Below are 20,222 nucleotides of genomic sequence, written 5' to 3'. Positions count from 1 at the left end.
GAGCAATTGAATCTATGTATTTACTTTTATAAGCGGGGTGTTTCAACGTTTCCGAAACAATAGGCTAATGTGTCAACTCATCACACATTTGTTCTACACTGAAGTTTTCGGAAGGCAAACTTTCTACTTGAGTGCTGTGTTACTTTGTTTGCATGACAGTCCAAGCCCCTCCTTGTCTAGCGTCATCCGATTCAGATCTCTCCTCAGCGGTTATCAGCTACAGTGTGGCAGTTCAGGTTGTGGCGTATTTGTGGGGAAGTCCGCATAGCGGGGATTGCAGAGTATTTTATGAAAAGGGCTCCGATTATTACCAGAGACCTCAATTTGATCGAATAGATTTACGGATGAAAGTCCACTGCGGTCACGGAGTAACATCTCATCATCAAGAGGTTCCTTCTAGGAGAAAAAGACGGAACTTCGTGCATTGCTTTGTTCAAAAAAAGTAAGATCAAAAGAAGATCACTACAGAAGTCGGATACACTATATTTAGCATTTAGAGGTACACATAATTGAGAACAATCGGTTGTGTTTTTCTTGAACTGGTCATTGAAGCATCGAGCACCTCCCGCCCTCTTGTCTCTATTCCACAATTCCAAAGGGGTCGAGCAGTGCCGATCTGCAGCATTGGATGAAACACATGACTGAGGTATAAGGAGGAATCTGCCTAACTGGAATAAAATATACACTTTGAACCCTCTTGCTGATATTATATACCCTCTTCTTAACCCAACTCCATTCCTGTTCAGATAAAAACTCAATTGGCGTAAATTACAGGCGCTGTGGATTCTCGACTACTGGAGATCTCTACTCATCAGTTACGCTACGCCGTCGTCGATTTGAATCACACAGCTCAAAGCAACGTAACATTGGAAATACTTAAGGTTTGAAAGTGCCTGCCATCAGCATTGTCTCAAGGTTACTACATAGGCCTATTCCAAACCAACGGACTGGTATTTGCGCTCAAATTGCATGCCTGGTCCAAATCGTCTAGAGTGACCATATCCATCCACTCTCAGGGTATCAGAGAAGGTCCGGGTAGTTGAAGTGCCATGGCGATGTCTGCGAGTGTTTGGATACTCCTGCTAGCTGTGAACATACAAGGTAAGAAGCAGTGGAGACATTTCAATCATTTCACATGTTTCCTTAGTTATCCATATGTCTGTATTCAATATTGAAGGATGGGTTTAAAACAACACTACAGAGTATTCCTCGTTGCCCTATTTGATTTTATAATCAGTTTAATTCCACTTTTGAACACTAAAGTGAATGCAAAACCATGGAATTAATCAAATCCATCACTAATGCAATTGGTTATAAAATAATTGAATAGCTGTGGTGAAATGACCATGATTGCAGCCAGATGGCGTTAAGGAAGAGGCTCCGGACAGTACGTAGTTCCTAACCTAGGTGATCCATACAACTCACAAAGGCTAGATGCCAACATTAATTGTGGCTTTGGTAAATCGAGTAGCTCATGTAAGAAAAGCATGTTTGATGATGACAACCCTCAGCTGATGAAGCAAACAGTAGAGCTTCAATAGGCTTAAATATCAAGGGTGATAGTCAATGCACATGCTATTGCAAAACTCAACTGCATTATGATGATATTCTGTACTCTGTGATTAATGCATACTTTATAGTAAACCCCATATTAATTCATAAGACAAAGAATCTATATACAACCGTATTGTATATGAGTGGTTGTTGTTGGTCATTGTATCAGATATTGAGATACAGATATAGAGTGATTGATCTCTGTAGAAGGTTTAAAAAACAATTAAATACACTTTTAGTTACATTATGTCTTGTGTGTTTACACTCTTATCCATTAAATGGTCAGCATATAAGGTGTGTATGGTGTAAGGAGAATTGTCTCATCTAAAACAATTACAGTATGCTCCTCATCTCACATGCCCAGAACATTGGACCTGCCATAACAAAAACATAAAGTTTAGCAGTAGAGCTGTGACAGCAGCTCCATTTAATGCATTTTGTACTTGTTAACAATTACTTGACTGAAAAGTCAGGCTGAAGAAATAGGACTACGATATTGTGATGCAAGGCTTTGACACAAGGCCATTTAAACTAGTTCTTCCTACACTATAAAGTCTTTTCTGCATATTAAGACCCATACAACAGGGGTATATACATTTTCACATACTGTGTGTTTAGATGAACCGAGGTTGCAGTATCCATAAACTTGTGTGGATATTCAGCTGCAAGTGCTCCACCCACAACCTAACACCAGTTTTCATCATTGTGAATCAGTCATCTTTTCATTAGAAATCATGGTTGAAAGGTCCTCTATCATACTTACACTGTGCCGTGGAAACCAGTTACTGAAATGATTATGGATAATGCTTCAACTTTGAATTATTCTAGGAAATACAGTATTATGTGTGATATTTTGTGAGATTTGTTGAAGGAAGAGTAACATCATATGTGTGGGGATTGGTAAAGCTAATCCTTTCTGTGCATGTGGCTTGGAGTCAAGACATGGAACCATTATGCAAAGGGATTCAGCTACAGTGCTTGCTTGCAACTGTAATGTTCTGTTTTTAGATTATGGTTTGAAATTTTCATTTGGCAGTGGAGGAAGATATGGAATGGGGTCAAACTTGGATACATTGATCTGGTTGAGGTCTCACTTGTTCTTACTTCACTAAATCTTAAACTTTTCCTTTAGATAATAGTTGTGTATTTTGGCTGGTTTTATGTACTTGAAATAAATGAATAAATAAATAGATAGATGGATGAAGATAATTATATTAGCAGCACGCTCATCCAGAAGATGAAGACTGCAGAAACAGGGTCGTAAGATGTTGACCTTGCTCCTTATGCCTTGTGACATGTTTAAGACTGATGCTCTACTTTGATCAAGAGGCCCTGTCTGATTTACATTGAGATGATCCCTTTGCTTGTGGGGAAGATCAAGATTAACTGGTTCTCTTGGGATTCATGTTAGATATCTTTTGAAGCTGTTCAATCAAGGGAGTGGAACATTTCTCCAAATTGTAGGCTACACCAAGTGTCTTAAAAGTGTTTTGTATAGGTAATGTAGGAGTTGTTTTGTCTGTAGTCTAATTCATTTCTAGGCTATAAATTATTGTTTTATATTACAATAGGAGATATGTAGAGTCACATAGTTGGTTTGACACCACATATTGAACTACCAAAGGGTGCTTTGATTATTCACTTCAGTCATATCTGAGGAAGTGGAAAAGTCTGCAACGAGCCTGCACACCTTTAGTTAATTCTTTGTCCATTCTTTTGACATGCAAAGACAATAATTCAGTCTTTCACTCTGAGGTTAAATGGTGTCTCTATAAATGCCATGTGCCTTTGATGCCCCAAGTAATTTGCTAAATCCACATGCTTTGGACCCTGCTTTGGTTGCCCAAAAACACATAGAATTGGGACTGGATCTAACAAATGCAAGCAAACACAATCCCCAGTCAATATATTTTACAATATAAGACATCTGTGACATTGTTGTATATGGATTAGAACACAACATCATGCATGAAAGTACTTCAGAAATGCAGGATAGGAAAATACATTTTAAAAAAAAAATCGTATTAGAGGTACAATTTAGACAATATGCTCTTCTCACAGATTAACCACACCTTTGTTTTAGAAAATATGTATTGCATGAGATTTTGCTGAATTACTTTAATTGCTTCCAAATTTGCAATTGTTAATTTATTTCTCAACTGACTCTGTGTGGGGATAATGGAATTTTAATCGTCCTTCGCCTCTCCCATCAACAAGCATAGTTAATGTCATTCTGAACCTTCCTACTTGTAAAAGTCTTTTGTCTGACTTTATTATTCAGGTTGTGCAGCTGTTTTGTGTGGATGTTTCTGTGTTCCTTTGTTGTTCACTACAACGTTTGTTGTTCTATACTTTTGTAGTATACTGGTATGACTGTTTTATAATATGAGATGTGATGTGATAATGTGATTTCAAAATGTGAGGCCTGTAATGTGTTGGAGAGTATGGATTGATAAAACCTGTATCTAATTTTCTTTATATAGTAAAAATGATCTTAGACGTCATGCAGCAATTCCATAAATTAACCTTGAACCTTGAATAAGAGGAATTATGTTTTTTTATGTCAGATGAGGCACTGATCAAATAGTCTGTCCCAAATCTGCCTCGGAATACCTAATGCCCCCACTCCCTAACAGAATGTGGTCTGTCTGGGTTGCTGTTGAGATCTCAATCTATCATTCAAATAGTCAAAATATGACTTCATTCCTCCTACTTTTTTTCACAGCCTTTGTCCATAACTGTGTAACCAACAGTTATACAATTACCATGCCAGCCCTAGGATTTCAAGAGATGTACAATGCCACTTTACAACTACATAAAATACTTTCTCCTTCATATGGATTTCAACTAGGAATGCACCAATACCACATTTTCATTGCAATACCGATTCTGAGTACTGAACTTTGAGTGTCAGCCAATACTGAGTCCAAGCTCTGTATGTCGATGTGCTATGCTGTGCTATGTTATGCTTAACATCATTCTTGTCCATCTAAAAACAGTAAACACCATGCTCAAGCTGGGAAAGGTTAACTTTAAGCCACACCCCCCTCAAAACGCTGTTTTCCATTGTTGCTTAGTAAAAGGTAGACAAGTGAAAATCTGCAGTCATCTTGAAATTCATCAAGATTGGTAGCACAGAGCTTGTCATGAAAGATTGTTTGTGGTGGTTGCTTGAACTCTTATCAAGAAGTGTCTGAGTTTATGTGCATGATTGAGAGTAAGTGCAGGTTTAGGGTTAGAGTTAGAGTTAGGGTTAGGGTTAGGGTTAGGGTTAACAATGTTGTGACTTGTGTGTGATGCAGACTTCACTGATCGTGACTATTTACTAAATATTTAAGTAAAACTAAATAAACATGCATCATAAACTAAGCTTTCCAGTGGTCTTAGTTATTTTTTTTTACCCCTCTAGTTGATTAGTTCCTGTCAGCTGTGTTACAGCTAGCTAACTGACTTGCATCTGCTGAAACCTAGCTGGCCAGAGAGCTAACTACATGGAGCTGAGGGCCTGTATAATCTATTGCTCCTTGTTTGCCGAATTGCTAGAGATCTTGTCAATAAGTAAGGAGGTGCCATATTTAGCTGACCCCATCTGTTTATGAAACAAACAGTGTGTATTGTGTCCCCTGAAACTAGTTAGCTAGCTGGTTTGCTAGTAGTTTGGGTGTGCCTAAAATGTAGTCACTATTTTAATATTAATTCTGGTGTGTGGCAATGCATACAAGACTGAAAAAAATACATCTTGCTTTTTTGTATAAAATAAACAGTTTCTAGATGGATTCGGTCCCAATTAGTTTGTGTTTTTGCAGTTTAGTTGTGCCTAAAAGGTTTGTGATTATTAGGTAGCATAGTCAGTTTGAAATACTTGCTTTCACATGCACTTTTGGACAGACAGGGCAGAGGGGGTGAACCTAGCCGTGTAGCTTCCCACTGCACCCGGTCAGCTAGCTACAGCCCCACTACCTCGCTCTTTCCTCTGCAAGAAGTGCATGGTGTCTTATTACTGCCTAGTATCTAGGTCCATTGCTCTGGTTGGTGCTATGTGAATCGATTTGTTATAGTGGCCACAAAAGTATAGCTAGGCTGATGAAGGATAAAGCATGATGCAGGTGCATTTACATTTACATTTTAGATATTTAGCAGGCGCCTTTATCCAACAATTACATTTGTCTAAGTAAGTGAGTCATCTATACACCAATCATCATAAGAAAAACAAATCTATGCTAGGACCAGGGGCTGTTGGTAGTCACAATGCTAGAAGAAGGAAGAATAACTTTTTAATTTGTCATTTAAAAAAAAAAAAAAAAAAAAAAAAAAAAAAGAATATATATATATATATATATATATATATATATATATATATATATATATATATATATATATATATTACAGTAGAGAAACTGTACAGGGGGGTAGTGGGGAGGAGGTCTTTAGGAGGGACAGTCAAGATGTAGCCTGAAGAGATGGGTCTTCAGTCTACGGCGGAAGATAGTTAGTGACTGCAGTCCTGGCAGCAGTGGAAAGCTCATTCCACCAGTGGGGTGGACTGCTGCACCACGTAGAGGCGGCGGTGCCAGGCGGCCAGCCGAGGTGGAAGAATGGAGTGATCGGGCAGCTGAGAGGTGCTGGCTAGCAGTGTGCATAGCCAAAGAAGATTTTACAGTATGCAAGAAGGTCTATACACCAGTCATTTGCTAATGTTATAAACATTTAAAAAATTAAAGTGGACACAAAATTGCTTCTTCTTTCAGTGGCATTGTGCCTTTACGGAAATGCATCCACAGACAAATCTGTCAGCTACTATGCTCCACCATGCAAACCATATTCAAAACAAATATTGATGTTGTCTCCTGAGTTATAACAAACAATTGAATTATGCACAAAAGTTTTCCAAATGTCTGTAATGGGGGCAGATTTGTCTGACTTCCTACACGTGGATCTCCTGCCCTTATCATCAGTGAAACACACATAAGCTACTGTAGCCTACATACACACAGGTGGAGAAAGATCAGGACTAATTGAGAGCAAAAAAATATTGTGGATTGAGTAATACAAATGTAATAAGCTTATGTTTGGACATATGGGTGTGATGAAGGGTACGTGTCTTCTCTTTGCAGGCTGGGTGCATGCTGCAGATGTAATCGCTTTGATCATGCACATAACTCTTATTGTCTGTCCATCTATGTTGCTGACATCGCCATTACGGTTGAACTGGGTAAGCCATTCATAACTGTAAGGTTAGTTTCGATTCACCATGATGAGGGGTAAAGCTACAGTGAGGAGTGCCTCAGGACATGACTTGGACATGTTGGCTATCAAAAAAAGGTGTGGTAGTCATGAAAATGCTTCCAATTTTTTTTCAGTGTGATCTTTAAGATAGTTACAACGATATTATGTTAAAAACTGAAATTTTGATCAAATAAGCAATGGTGAATGGCGTTACATGTTAAACACTTCAGTAGTGTAGTGAAGTGTTTTCTCAACCTGAGGACAGGGCCAGAGAGGAAAGCTGTTGTTTGGAATGCTCATTATCATTGTGTCTGTGTTTTTCCTCCTTCTAAAGAAAACCATAATTGTCAGACATGTAATTTGGTGTGTCAGTCTTGATGTAGTTAAAGTGAGACTTTAGTATGCTTCAGTTAGGTTGATGGCTTGAGTATGAAGGCAAATGGAACCTCCTCCCTGCTGAGGTGATGGATGGGAGAGAGCTCACAGCCCCTGGATGACCAGCTCGAGGGAAACCAACTGGGGATTTATGCTGGCATTTCCCTTAAGAAGTAATAGAGACATTTGGGCACAAACCATGTCTCTTTGTGTATGAAACTTGGTGTGGCTTTGATTCAGCTATTTAGTAAATCCTTGTCAAAACAGTGTAAGTTTTTTTGTGCAACTTTCATTAAGTCTGTCTCTTGGCATTCTGCAAATGGCCAGTCATCATTACCAAACAGTTGCCTATAAATTCTCATCATCAACAGTGTTTTCACAGAGAATTTCAGTTTTCTAAGATACATTTTCAATTGTGCCACACAATATTTTATAAAGCATCTTTTCTGCTGTTTTCACATGACTTCAACTGTGCACATTTAGTGCACTCAGAGGTCTCTGCATAAAGGCAGTGTATCAGCCAACCGATGAATAAAACATCATGATAAGCACTGAACCTAAATAATGGAAAGGTTATGACAGAATGTAGTGTTCTCTGCTCATGGATGACTGCACAAATAGTATTAAAGAGTGAATGTTAAATTAAGTTCCCTTCTATTGTTGGAAGTCTGTAGTTTACGTTATATTAATGGGGATGAAATCAGTGATTTAAAATATCTTTAAAAGATGCCCTGATGCAGCCTCAGCATGTAGGCCTTTTTTCGCCTGGTCTCTGTTGATGATGAGACTATACAGTACCTGGCCATTGGCCTAACTGAGCATAGGTTTGGAGCTCACTGTGGAGCCGGTATTGTGGAGTGTCTCCATCTCCTTTCACTTCCTTGAATCCACGATCACCATGTTGGATCAGAATGGAGTACACATTTATCTGCAAACTGAAGATGTAATGTTTTGCTTCAAACCCTTGAAATCCTGTTCTGTTTCAGCCTAAATTGTAGAATCAGCATAGTAGAGAAAAATAAATCAATAAAGAGTATCCAATCTTGCCTCCAATGTTCTGATTTGGTAATAATCTGATTCACTGATTCTTGTCTTGATTTTGTGATTAAATGGTTAAATCCCTCGGTGCTCTTGGGAAAGAGGCCTTGGCTGACTACATTCCTTCCTTTTCCCTTTCTGATATTTTTGAAAGTGCTGTTCCAGCAGCGGACGTTAGACACATTAGAGTTTCTAATTGTAACTAAATCTTCTCAGACAAAAAAGTAAACAATCACTCATCTGAGAGGCTTTGACAATCCTCAATGTCCACATACTGACATGATGGGTTTCTACACTGACAATGACTCCCAAATGACTAATCAGAGCTATACAGTACTCAAACTAGTCTGTTGAATTAGCTACTAACTGTTTCACTTGAAGTTAAAAACATTACGAATAATGTTTACATTGAAGTTAAAAACATTATGAATAATGACTCATGTATGTCCTCTCCACCAACTTTGACCACCCTATTTCAGGCTTCAGGTTGATCCAGATTAATTTAGTTGAGTTTCTCTGCTATAGTTTTTGAGATAAACAAATGAAATATATGGCAAAAAGCCCTCCTTTACATACTGTGTCAGGGTTTACAAGTGGACAGATTAGTCATATATGAGTGGGGCGGTTAGTCATCTGGGATTGAAGGAGCAGATAATTCTTGGTCTCCTCACTAAAGCCTTTATGCATTTGAAATAAAGCAGATCTCATCACTACAGCCCCTACTCCTTCTCTTCTGAATGAACAAGTCAATTTACAGACAACTGGGCTTCCATTAAGGAGACTAGGCCTTGTGATTATTGCAAAACCTTGTCAGAGGATAAGGGAAAAATATGCAGGATGAAAACAAACAGAAAATTGATATACTGCCTGTGCTTCACTGGAGGCTGGTGGAGGTAGAAATCTGAAGACGGGCTCATTGTAATGCATGGAATGGAACAATATACCATTCCTCATTCCATTCCATGCATTACCATTCCTCATTCCATTCCATGCATTACAATGAGCCCTTCTTCCGATTTCTACCTCCACCAGCCTCCTCTGCTGTGCTTGTTTGTTTTACAGCAAAAACTTGGAGCTGGATCCCCATCCTCTCTCTCTCTGACTCTATCTCTCTTTCTCTCTCTCTATCTATCTCTGACAGTGGTGCAAGACGAATTGCTTAGGGCAATATACAAAAGGTGGTTTGTTGCATAAAATGTTTCCTTTTTTAATGAGTGATGGTGTTCGCTCATTTAATATTCTGAGCTGAAATCTCTCTGGGAACTGGCTGCTTCAAAGCAACAGCTTGGTTGTATATTGCTTAGAAAACACAAACACATGTTTATTTCTCCCGGACAGATAGCTAAGCTCCCAATGCACCAATGCAAAGCCCTAGCCCTGTGCAGCCAGACAGATGACTAATTATTGGTCAGCTCTGTGTGGTATTAGTCATTACAGAACCTTGTTTCAACTATTCCTTTCAACTACATATTTCATCCACATGGACAGTAGATCATTCATATTTTGTATACATACCTGTAGTAAAATGGTTATGATTAATAGCAGTCCATTTAACTGTATTTCATAGTTTCACTGCAATGCTTTAGCTTACTTAATGTTTTAGCAACAACAGTTCTTAATCAAATGCACTATATGTGGTAATCATAACATGTTGTCTTTTAGGAAACAATATAATTATTTGTCAAAACGATAAAAACACATATATGTCTGTGGTAAGAAATGTTTTTTAAGAGTTTAGCAGATTTTATGCACTTCCTATCTTCCTTTTTTGAGATGGCCCTGTGGACTAGAGTCCAGATAGACAAATAGACAGCCTTAGAGAAAGAGATAAGAAGATATATACAGAGATGGCCTGCAGCTTGGCATTATTCCCTCAATGGGCCCTGCAGGGTCTAATGCCAAACAGTTTGCTATCGATTCCCCAGTTTCAGGCTTGGTTGAGTTTCTCTTTAAAGCTGCATCTTTGAGTCAGAGTCAGCCAAACGCCTCCACCTGTAAGATCCCTCTTTCTGACCATCACTGAAGTGTGGATGTTTTTTTTGTATGTGTGTGTGAGCGTGCATGTGAGAGAGAGAGAGAAAGGGGGGGGGTACGAATAGTGGATTAGTGGTGAGTACAAACTCCCTTGCTAACCACTGTCACATTGGTAAAAGACACTGATACTGACAATGGGATTCTAGTAGTTTAGATGAATCACTCCACCTATTGTCACTCAGCACAGTCATGCTATGTCATTCCAGCCACCTGAGAAGAAGGGGTTACTCTATCTTTAGTTGTGAATGACAAAAGACTGCATCAGCCTCTTTCCAAAGGACAGTCTGATTCATATGCACAGAAGCTGTATGTGTTAGGGTGTGGTTTTATTATGTCAACTCAGTCTATTCATTTTTCTAAATGTCCTAAGTCAGCAACCCCCCAGCCCCTCCTAAAGAAGTCTTTCCCACACTCAATTTACTCAATCAAACGTGTAATCAAACGTGTATAGCTGTCAATATGATGCTCCCCATATTCATTCTCATAAATATATGATGTGTACAACCTCACTGTGTCCCTACCAGAGGGCTCACTGGGCTCCTGCAGCATAGCTGATGTATTATTCCCATTAAGCCCCAGGATTGACTCACAGAGAGGAGAAGCTGTTCCCCCTGGAGAGGAGCTGCAGCTCACCCTGTCTCTCTTCATCTCTCTAGGCCCCATGTCCCAGAGCAGCCTCTCTCTCTCTCTCTCTCTCTCCCCCTCCCTCCTTCTCTCTCAGAATAGCCTTGCCAGAAGTTCCCACATCGGAGCTTCCTCCCTGGCAGCACACTGCATACATGGCTATATGATTGGTGGTGGAATGAACCAGCCAGGGAGCTGGAGAGAGCTTTAACAGCAGCACAGTGTGTCTGTCTGAGTTGGGCCAAGTCTCTGTTGGGCAGACCTTGATGCCAGAAGTTACATCAGGATGACTGGTAAAGGTTGGGGGAGAGGGTTTCTGCCTGCCATGCATCTGAATTACACTTTGCAGTAATTCGACATGCACACATACAGCATTGCACAGTAAAACCTACACACAATGGCCCCCACATATGTATGTCTTGCAGATTTATGCTTGAACAACACATACGTTGTCTTGGCATCTACTTTATTTTTCCGTTGGTTCATTCTTCTTCTTTAATGTTTATCTAATGCTTTGCTCCCATAATATATAGACATGGCATGCATGTTTATAAATATGTATTACAGATGGAAGCAGGGTCACGCATGTTCTTCTGATACTGTGGTTTGTTCTGGTTTATTTGTCAGCATTGCAAAGCTTGAAACTGGAAGGGGAAAAAATAACAAATAATAAAACATTTGAAATTTGATACCAAGGCCATTTTGTGCTCCAGCAGACCCCCATAAAGAAAAAAAACTGTGCTCCTGCTTGTTCACTCAAACCATTCAGGTTGCCAAGTTCAGAGATGAACTGTGGAAAACTTATTTGCAAGGGGAAACAGCCTTAAGGTAAAAGAGGAAGGTAGATTTACATGTATGCACTGCGGGGGTTGGAGGGGCTGTGCAGGGCATGCTGGTTTGAATGAGGTGGTGTTCCAGGGGTGACTCCAGTTCACCATGAAATTGTCTTCCTGGCTGGAGCTTCGTTACTGAGCACCTTGGGATTGTTGTCTGGACGAAAAGAGCTGTGCAAATAAAAGTTAATTCCATTTTTTTCAGCTTGTTAAGCTGAAAAAACCTCAAGCCATTCGAATAAAAATGGTAACAAGTGTTTTTCTGTTTCCAGATCGTATGAAACCTATACCAAATAGAACTACTGTAAATTGATTAACAGTTAAATAATATGCTGGTATGCTGACTTAGTTTAATTCAAGCCACTCTAAATTTTAGTTAAGTGGGTTTTAGAAGCTATGTGGGATCTTTTTAAATAAGTAAAAACAATGCCACAGTATCCCTCTTGCATCAGAATGGAAGTCCCAGGTTGAAATGGATCAGGAAAATACTGCCTGAAAATAGTGTGAGGTTGAAACCGATTGGATTTGCCCCACATGGTTGATGGGGAGTTTTATCCCTGCTGTTTGTGAATTAATGGTAAAACAGAAAGAGAAAATGCAATCCCTGTCAGAGCGGCGCTCTTGTGGAAGTAATCCTGACAACAGGGGGCTGATTCTGTGTGACGTTCTGTGGGGTTTAAATGATTAATCCCATTGACTGGGTGCTGTGATTTGCCAATGTAAGTTTTTCTGACTTCTATCTATGGGTACATTTTCCATGTTTAGGTTAGGTGGTTCCATGTTTAGGTTACGTATTTTTTCTCTTCTCCCCACCTTCCATTCTCACAATGCTGATGTTTCATGACGGGTGGGGAGGGGTAGATGTTTTTGCTGGGCATAGTGTAGAGCATGGAGTGGGTGCAGTGAAGTGTGAACATATGTACAGTGTGTGTGTTGGTGTGTGTGTGTTGGTGTGTGTGTGTGTGTGTGTGTGTGTGTGTGTGTGTGTGTGTGTGTGTGTGTGTGTGTGTGTGTGTGTGTATGAGTAACTGAGTGCACAAGTGCTCGTCCACGAGCGGACCTGAGGCAGAGGCGGCTTCACGTTCCTGCTCCTCCTGATCCTGACCCACTTTCTTTCCCCCTGCTCGACACTGCCTCTTTAATTGCCGCTCAACACACTGAGGCCATCTGTTCAACTGGGGCCCGTCGCCATGGAGATGCTGGGAGGCTTTTCGGATTTGTGGCAGACTGACCAACAGGGGAATAGGGGTCAGGGAATGGGGGTAGGGAGTTGCCTACAGTCATAGGGGTACTAGAACTGTGGCATGGGGTGCTCTTATCACTATGGCATTGCAATACTACACCTGCATGGGCATATAGAGTACATCGGAGGCAGACACAGCCATATCCCATCACTGGTTGAATGCTGTCTTTTAGCAATAATGTGTCACTTGTTACTACATTGATTTAAAAGATACATAGTATAATTTATTCATCTTAATGTTAATAAGATTGTCTATTGATCCTGTCAATTCTGAATTCTTTTATTGTTTTCTAATACTTTTTGGGGGAAGATTGACACTTTGTTGGTACATAATTGAATTTACCTTTTGTTTAGATTACTGTTTAGATTGTCCAGATTCAACCGGCTTATAAATGTTCTAAGCGTGTTAATAGAGATGAGATCTGTCTTAGGGCAAGTCTGTCCACATATACTGGAAATAAGTAAGTATACCAACAGGTGCTTTGTACCTGAATCAGGCTCAGTAGTAACTAAGGGACCACATTTCAGAGGGTGCACAACCATTTAAGCAAAACAAACACACACAAAAAAAACATTTGAGCTTGGTCATAACACAGGTTGGATAATTGATCATACAACAACATACAGTGTGTTTGTAGCCATAGACAGCTGTCTTGCCAGCTGAGAGCGGGCTACTAACTGTGCCGCTTTACAAAGAAAGAGTGAATTTCAAAGACCACTTTGTGAACAATTCAAATGATTATACTCAAACATATACCAAAATATATAGGTTATAGTTAGCTGGTGATTTCTTTAGGTAGGTAGGTAGGTTTATTTACTTTAACTATGTTGCTGACTACCTAACAATACCTTTAGTCCAGGCACCTGGCTTTCATTCAGTAGGCGGCTGGCTCACACTCAAATAAGACTGACCTACAAGTGGCAATTTAAGGGGAGCGTCTTTCCAGAGTCTAGCCTAAGTCAATCAAATTAGTGTTGTTTTCTGAGGCGGGAGGAGCAACGAGGGGATCTTGAGACAGTTAACCCCTTGTGGAGTGGATAAAATGACTTGACAAGAGACGTTTCAGATTCATCAACGTTTTTGGGGCACAAAACTGAGGGGCCACAAAATTCTGTGGCGCCGGGCCGGATCTGAACATTGTATTCATAGTACTCGGCCGAGAGATACATACTTTGCATTGCTAAAACTGAACAAAATGGGTGACATTTTTAGGTTGATGTACTATAAGAATATGTTTTCCTTAGAAAGTCTTCAAGGACCTTTATCCACCTTGAAGACGTTTTGAGTGATTGGTAACAATTGAATTTGTAGAGCTTGTCTGCTGTTTAGATTTCCCATTTGGCTCAATTAGATAGTGTACTTAACACTGTCCTCATCAATTAGTGTGTTTAACACTGTCCTCATCTGTTGAGCGGGGTGAGAGGTGCTCTTAAATCTTCACTGCTGTCTTTCTGCTGTCTTTCGGCATTATTACGATTACTGTTTATTTCTTTCCTAATGACATGCTTCAGTGAGAAAGATGTTGCACAACATTTCCAATTAACACTCAGGCAATGTTCAGTCACAATTTGCACTTTGAAGTCGCCCCTCACCATGAGTCTGTCAGCAGCAGTTGCATCATGCCTGCCTCCGTGTGATAAATATTCAAATATACCAGGCCTGTTTCAATGGCTCACACTGCAGATTTCCCCCTGTGCCATTTTATTTCAGTGGAATGTTTTATTTGAATGGTTTTAATGGGTCCTTGGTATTGACCTCTGCCATGGGCACATTTGTTTGTTTTAAGAAGCTGTGTTTATACAGTATTTACCCCTAGGTAATTCTACTGCAGCCGAATGACTGTTGGGATTAGATTTTTCAGTTAACACATAAAATGTATGCCGAACTAAAACCCTTGATAGCAAAGTTTAACAAACCATACAACTCTATGCACAATGACTATTTCTAACAATCCACACTGAAAATTAAACTGTCCTTACTGTAGAAGTGTGCAACATCTGATTGTTTCAAACAATTGAAATCAAACAATTATTATGAGGTTAAAGTAGAGATTCTCAGCTTTTATTTGATGATATTTGTGTACATATTGGTTTCACCATTCAGAAATTCAGAACACTTTTTATGCGTATTCCCCCTGTTTCAGAGAACCCAAAAGTGATGGGACAAAATACCAAAGTAAGCACTCGTGTTTAGTATTTGGTCGACAATCATTCGCATGCAATAACTGCCTGAAGTCTGCGACCCATTGACCCCACCAGACGCTGGGTATATTACCTGGTGATGCTCTGCCAGGCCTGTATCTGTTTGTTTTTAGGTATTTTTGCCTAATATCTTATCAGGAAATGAAATGCATTGGATTTAAATCTAAAGATTTACTTGGCCAGTCAATAATTTAACTGGCCATGTTTTGGCCCTGAAAAACGTCCTAGTTGTTATGGCAGTATGTTTTGGGTCATTGTCTTACTGTATGATGAAAAGCTATCCAATGAATTCGGAGGCATTTGCTTGTACCTGAGCAGACAAGATGTCTCTGTACACTTCAGAATACATTCTACTGCTGCTGTTAGTTAGCCAGTTATAGTGGCAGCTATACATGGCCTAACATAAACACCCCCTCCACCATGTTGTACAGATGAGGTGGTATGCTGCAAGTCTTGGGCAGATCCTTTTTTCTCCAAACGTTCCACTTGCAATCACTCTGGTACATGATAATATTCTTTAATAAGAAATCTTTCTGTCCACAATACCTTTTTTCCAGACCTTTTTTCTGCAGTCTTTTTAGGTACATTTTAACAAATTGTAAGTGAAGTCCTTTTTGAAAATAACTAGTGGTTTGCACCTTGCACTGAAGCCTCTCTAGCTCAGCATATTCTGCTGATGGTAGTCTCTGACACATTCACGCCTACCTCCTGGAGAGTGTTCCTGATCTGTGGGACAGTTGTTTTGGGTTTTTTCTTCATTATGGTGAGCATTCTTCAGTCATCCACTATAGAAGTCTGCCTTATCCTACCAGCCCGTTTGCAATTGCATACGTCACCAGTGTTTTTTTTCCATCTTTTTAATGATGTTCCATACTGTTGATTTTGGCAAGCATAAGGTTTTGGCTATGTTTCTAATTTCTAAAGTGTTGTAATTTCTGATTTTTTTTTTCTTTTTTTTTTCTTTACCTCACTCACCACAGACAGAGCAACAAAGGGAACTGTCAAAGGAAACAAGACAGTGCTGTAAATATACAGTCATGAGAAAAAATTAGGACACCCTATGAAAACCTTTGTCTTCTTCAACATATTCAAACATATGGACATTTGATATTCATTTGAACAATATTGAAAAATTGAGGTAATATAACTAAACAAATACAACTGAAACAAATTATTTAAAAAATGATTGGTAAAATGTAATTAATAGAAATGCAATCTTCTTGTGAGGAAAAAGTTAGGACACCCCCACATTTAGTTCCACTTAAAATGCCTAAAATTATAATAAAGAGCACCACATCAGGTGCAAATGATTAGAACAGCGTTACAGAGGATTTTGGAGGAGCCTGTCCTATTTAAACCTCAGATATTTAGTTTGGTTTGCTCTTGATTGTTGAAGTGAGTTGCATCACCATGGCGAGATCAAAAGAGCTCTCTGAGGCCTTCAGAAGAAAAATTGTAGATGCATATGAGTCTGGGAAGGGATATAAAAAGATCTCCAAACTATTCGAAATTGGCCATTCCACTGTCCGGAAAATAATTTACAAGTGGAGAACATTTAAAACCACCACCAACATGGCCAGGTCAGGCCGCCCAAGCAAGTTCAGCCTAAGAGCTGACCGAAAGATGCTTAAAGAAGTCTCCAACAATCCCAGAATGTCATCACGAGACCTACAGGTATCTCTTGCCACAATTGATGTCAAAGTACATGCATCCACCATAAGAAAGAGACTGAACAAGTTTGCATTACATGGGAGGTGTGCAAGGAGGAAACCCCTGCTGTCAAAAAAAAACATCAGGGCAAGACTAAAGTTTGCCAGAGAACACCTAGAGAAAGACCAGAACTTCTGGAACAATGTGCTTTGGACAGATGAATCCAAAGTTGAACTATTTGGGCACAGTAAGAGTAGACATGTTTGGCGCAAAACCAAGACAGCATTTGAGAACAAGAACCTCATACCAACTGTGAAGCATGGGGGTGGAAATGTCATGGTTTGGGGCTGCTTTTCTGCAGCAGGGCCTGGTCAGCTCACCATCATAGAATCCACTATGAATTTTGTATTGTATCAGAGGGTGCTTGAGGAAAATGTGAGACCATCTGTTCGAAAGTTGAAGCTGAAGCAGATGTGGACCATGCAACATGACAATGACCCAAAACATTCCAGTAAATCTACCAAGGAATGGCTCAAGAAAAATAAATTGAGAGTTCTGGAATGGTCAAGTCAAAGCCCGGATCTTAATCTTATTGAGATGCTGTGGATTGATTTGAAACTGGCTGTGCATGCAAGACACCCCTCGAACATCACACAGCTGAAAGAATTCTGCAAGGAGGAGTGGGAAAAACTTTCTCCCAATTGATGTCAGAGACCTGTAGACAGTTATAAGAAACGTCTAATTGAGGTTATTTCAGCCAAGGGGGGCAATACTAGCTATTAGGGCATAGGGTGTCCTAACTTTGTCCTCAGTAGGAATTGGCATTATTGTTAATTTTTCGTTAAATAAATGATTACAAAGTTACATTTTCATAGTTTTTTGTTCAATTACATCCCCTTTATCTATAGACATTGTTAGAAAGAAGATAACATATTGATATGTCCATATTTTTAAGAGAATAACTTAATATTTTGGGGGGTGTCCTAACTTTTTCTCATGACTGTAGCTTTGTACTGTTCAAGTGCTTGATCCTTGAGTTGCTTAAATCTATAGTGCGATCTAATGTACCTGGCTCCCACAATTGGGCTGGGTCCAGATCAATGGTGTATGTTGAGGACAGGGCCTGTATCTCAGCCTTCGGACTGGGTAATAGAGCACTAGGCGTGCTGGATCTGCCACTGCACCCTAAGTCCGAACATGGCTTATCCAGCTGTCGCTGTGCAGAGGTTGCCACGGGGCGAGAGAACTGATGTGGATTATGGGTAGCACTGGATTACCTTCTCTAAGGGATTAATCAAACGGTTGGCTAGAATAGTGTGTAGAAGTGAGAGAAAATAGAGCCTCACCAAGCAGGTCTGACCAGCAGCTCAGGCTGTTTAGAATGCTGGTGTGCTCCACAGCTCTTTGTTTGTCCTTCATGTCATTGCCAAGGGATTAGATTGATATTTTGACATGCAGCCCTACCATAATAAGAAGTAAACACTGTCTTCCCAAATGACTGAAAAATCCTTCTGAATTAAAGCGAGATGCTATCATGGTGTTGCTTTGTGGATGAAGCCAGCTAATTGAACTGATTCTGACAGTCTGCATATTGCCAAACTCCTGATTGCAGTTTGTATGGGGGCCATGTTAAAGAAGGACTCTTAATTAGTCTTCCCCAAGTGCACTCACTGACTCTGCAATCTTGCCTTTTGATTTGTTTAACAAGAGATGACCTCATCCCTCCTGTTTGAATTGTGTTTTATCATTCTGCTCTCATCATTCAGCTCTTGACTCATTTCAAAAGTTATAAAAAAAAGAATATATATAAAGTTATAAAAGTTATGTATTTGAAATCAAACAGTTCCTATGACGTTATAGTAGAGATTCACAGCTTTTATTTGAGGGTATTTGTGTACATATTGGTTTCACCATTTAGAAATGACAACACTTTTTATACATAGTCCTCCTATTTCAAAAGTAATACGACAATTAACTTACCTGACTTAACAGGTGTTTCTGGTAAGTCAGGTGAGTTCCATCACATCATTTGTACAGGCATAAAATAGCTGTCAATGTATAGTATTTATTCTAGGCTTTGCATTTGTCTTTGGAGACTGCTATTGATGTCTGTCAACATGAGGACCAAAATGTTGTCAATGAAAGTCAAGGAAGCCATTATTTAGTGAAAAAAATTAAAACAATCAGAAATATAGCCAAAACCTTAGACTTGCAATCAACAGTTTGTAACATCATTAAAAGAAAAAAAAGCACTGGTGAGCTCAGCAATCGCAAACAGGCTGGTAGGCCGTGGAAGACTTCTACAGTGTATGATCGAAGAATGCTCACCATAATTAAGAAAAAACCCAAAACAACTGTCCCACAGATCAGGAACACTCTCCAGGAGGCAGGCGTGAATGTGTCAGAGGCTCCCATCCGCAGAATACATCACCAGCCAAATGACAGAGGCTTCACTGCAAGGTGAAAACCACTAGTTATCCTCAAAAAGGACGGCCAGGTTACAGTTTGCTACACTGCGAGGTGCAAACCACTAGTTATCCTCAAAAAGGATGGTCAGGTTACAGTTTGCTAAAAAAAATAAACTAAAAAGCCTGCAGAGGTCTGATGGACAGAAAAGATTAATATTATCATGTACCAGAGTGATTGCAAGTGGAAAGTTTGGAGAAGGAGGATTCACTCAAGATTTACAGCATACCAACTCATCTGTAAAAGATGGTGGAGGGAGTGTTATGGTTTGGGCATGTATAGCTGCCCCTAGAACTGGCTAACTTGTCATTATTTATGATGTAACTTCCGACGGCTAACATGAGTGCTTAATTTGCAGGATATGCAGGATTGCACCCTATTTTCACTGCAATTGGAATTGCAATGACAATTCAGAGTGTGTCCCCTTTTCTCTGCCTCCCCTCACTCAATGCAGACTACTTCTAACTGAAACAATGAGTCTGTCGATTATTTTCTCGTTTTTATCCAGCAAATTTATTAGTTATATGACCTCAAAACTAGCAATGTTTTTGTGAAAGTGCAGCCGTTACTTCATTTGGAAATATAAACATAAACATGAACACAAAAATGAGCCAGCCAGCGGAGACACTTGAAACGACACCCTTCACATGAAATGAGTGCTTTACCAGCAGCTGTGCATTCATACTGTGACAGAAAACCCTGTCATGGATACCGTACACAGTATACAGGTATCTCCCTAAATTTCCCACAGAGTGCAAGGGTGCACGCTATTCGGTTGCATGACTGGCGCCACTCTACAAACTTCTCCAATTAATCTGTCAGTCTTTTTCACATTTTTATCCAGTGAATGTCTTAGTTACATGACCTTGAAACGTGCAAAGGACCTGCGTGGTTGAAAGTGCAATTGTATTTTTTATAGAAATGTTTGTTAATGTTTGCGGAAACATGAGAAATGAGCCAGACAGCAGAGACACTCA

At 39.7% G+C, this 20,222-nt stretch overlaps 1 protein-coding gene across 2 annotated transcripts in view; it reads left to right on the top strand.

Annotated features, from left to right (window-relative positions):
• Positions 1-247: 247 nt before the first annotated feature.
• nectin1b (nectin cell adhesion molecule 1b) overlaps positions 248-20,222 on the top strand; it is a gene marked incomplete at its 3' end in the record, with an annotated part of 152,006 nt that continues 132,031 nt past the window's right edge. For both annotated transcript variants that reach the window (XM_083695735.1, XM_083695736.1), the window contains exon 1: positions 248-1,101. In XM_083695735.1, coding sequence (XP_083551861.1) covers positions 1,050-1,101 — 52 coding nt within the window. In that variant the 5' untranslated portion in view covers positions 248-1,049. The remainder of the gene's footprint in view (positions 1,102-20,222) is intronic.

Source organism: Argentina silus (genome assembly GCF_951799395.1).
Source record: "Argentina silus genome assembly, chromosome: X".
Classification (NCBI taxonomy): domain Eukaryota; kingdom Metazoa; phylum Chordata; class Actinopteri; order Argentiniformes; family Argentinidae; genus Argentina; species Argentina silus.
Note: the sequence above shows the minus strand (reverse complement) of the source record. Positions and strands in the feature narration are given on the sequence as shown.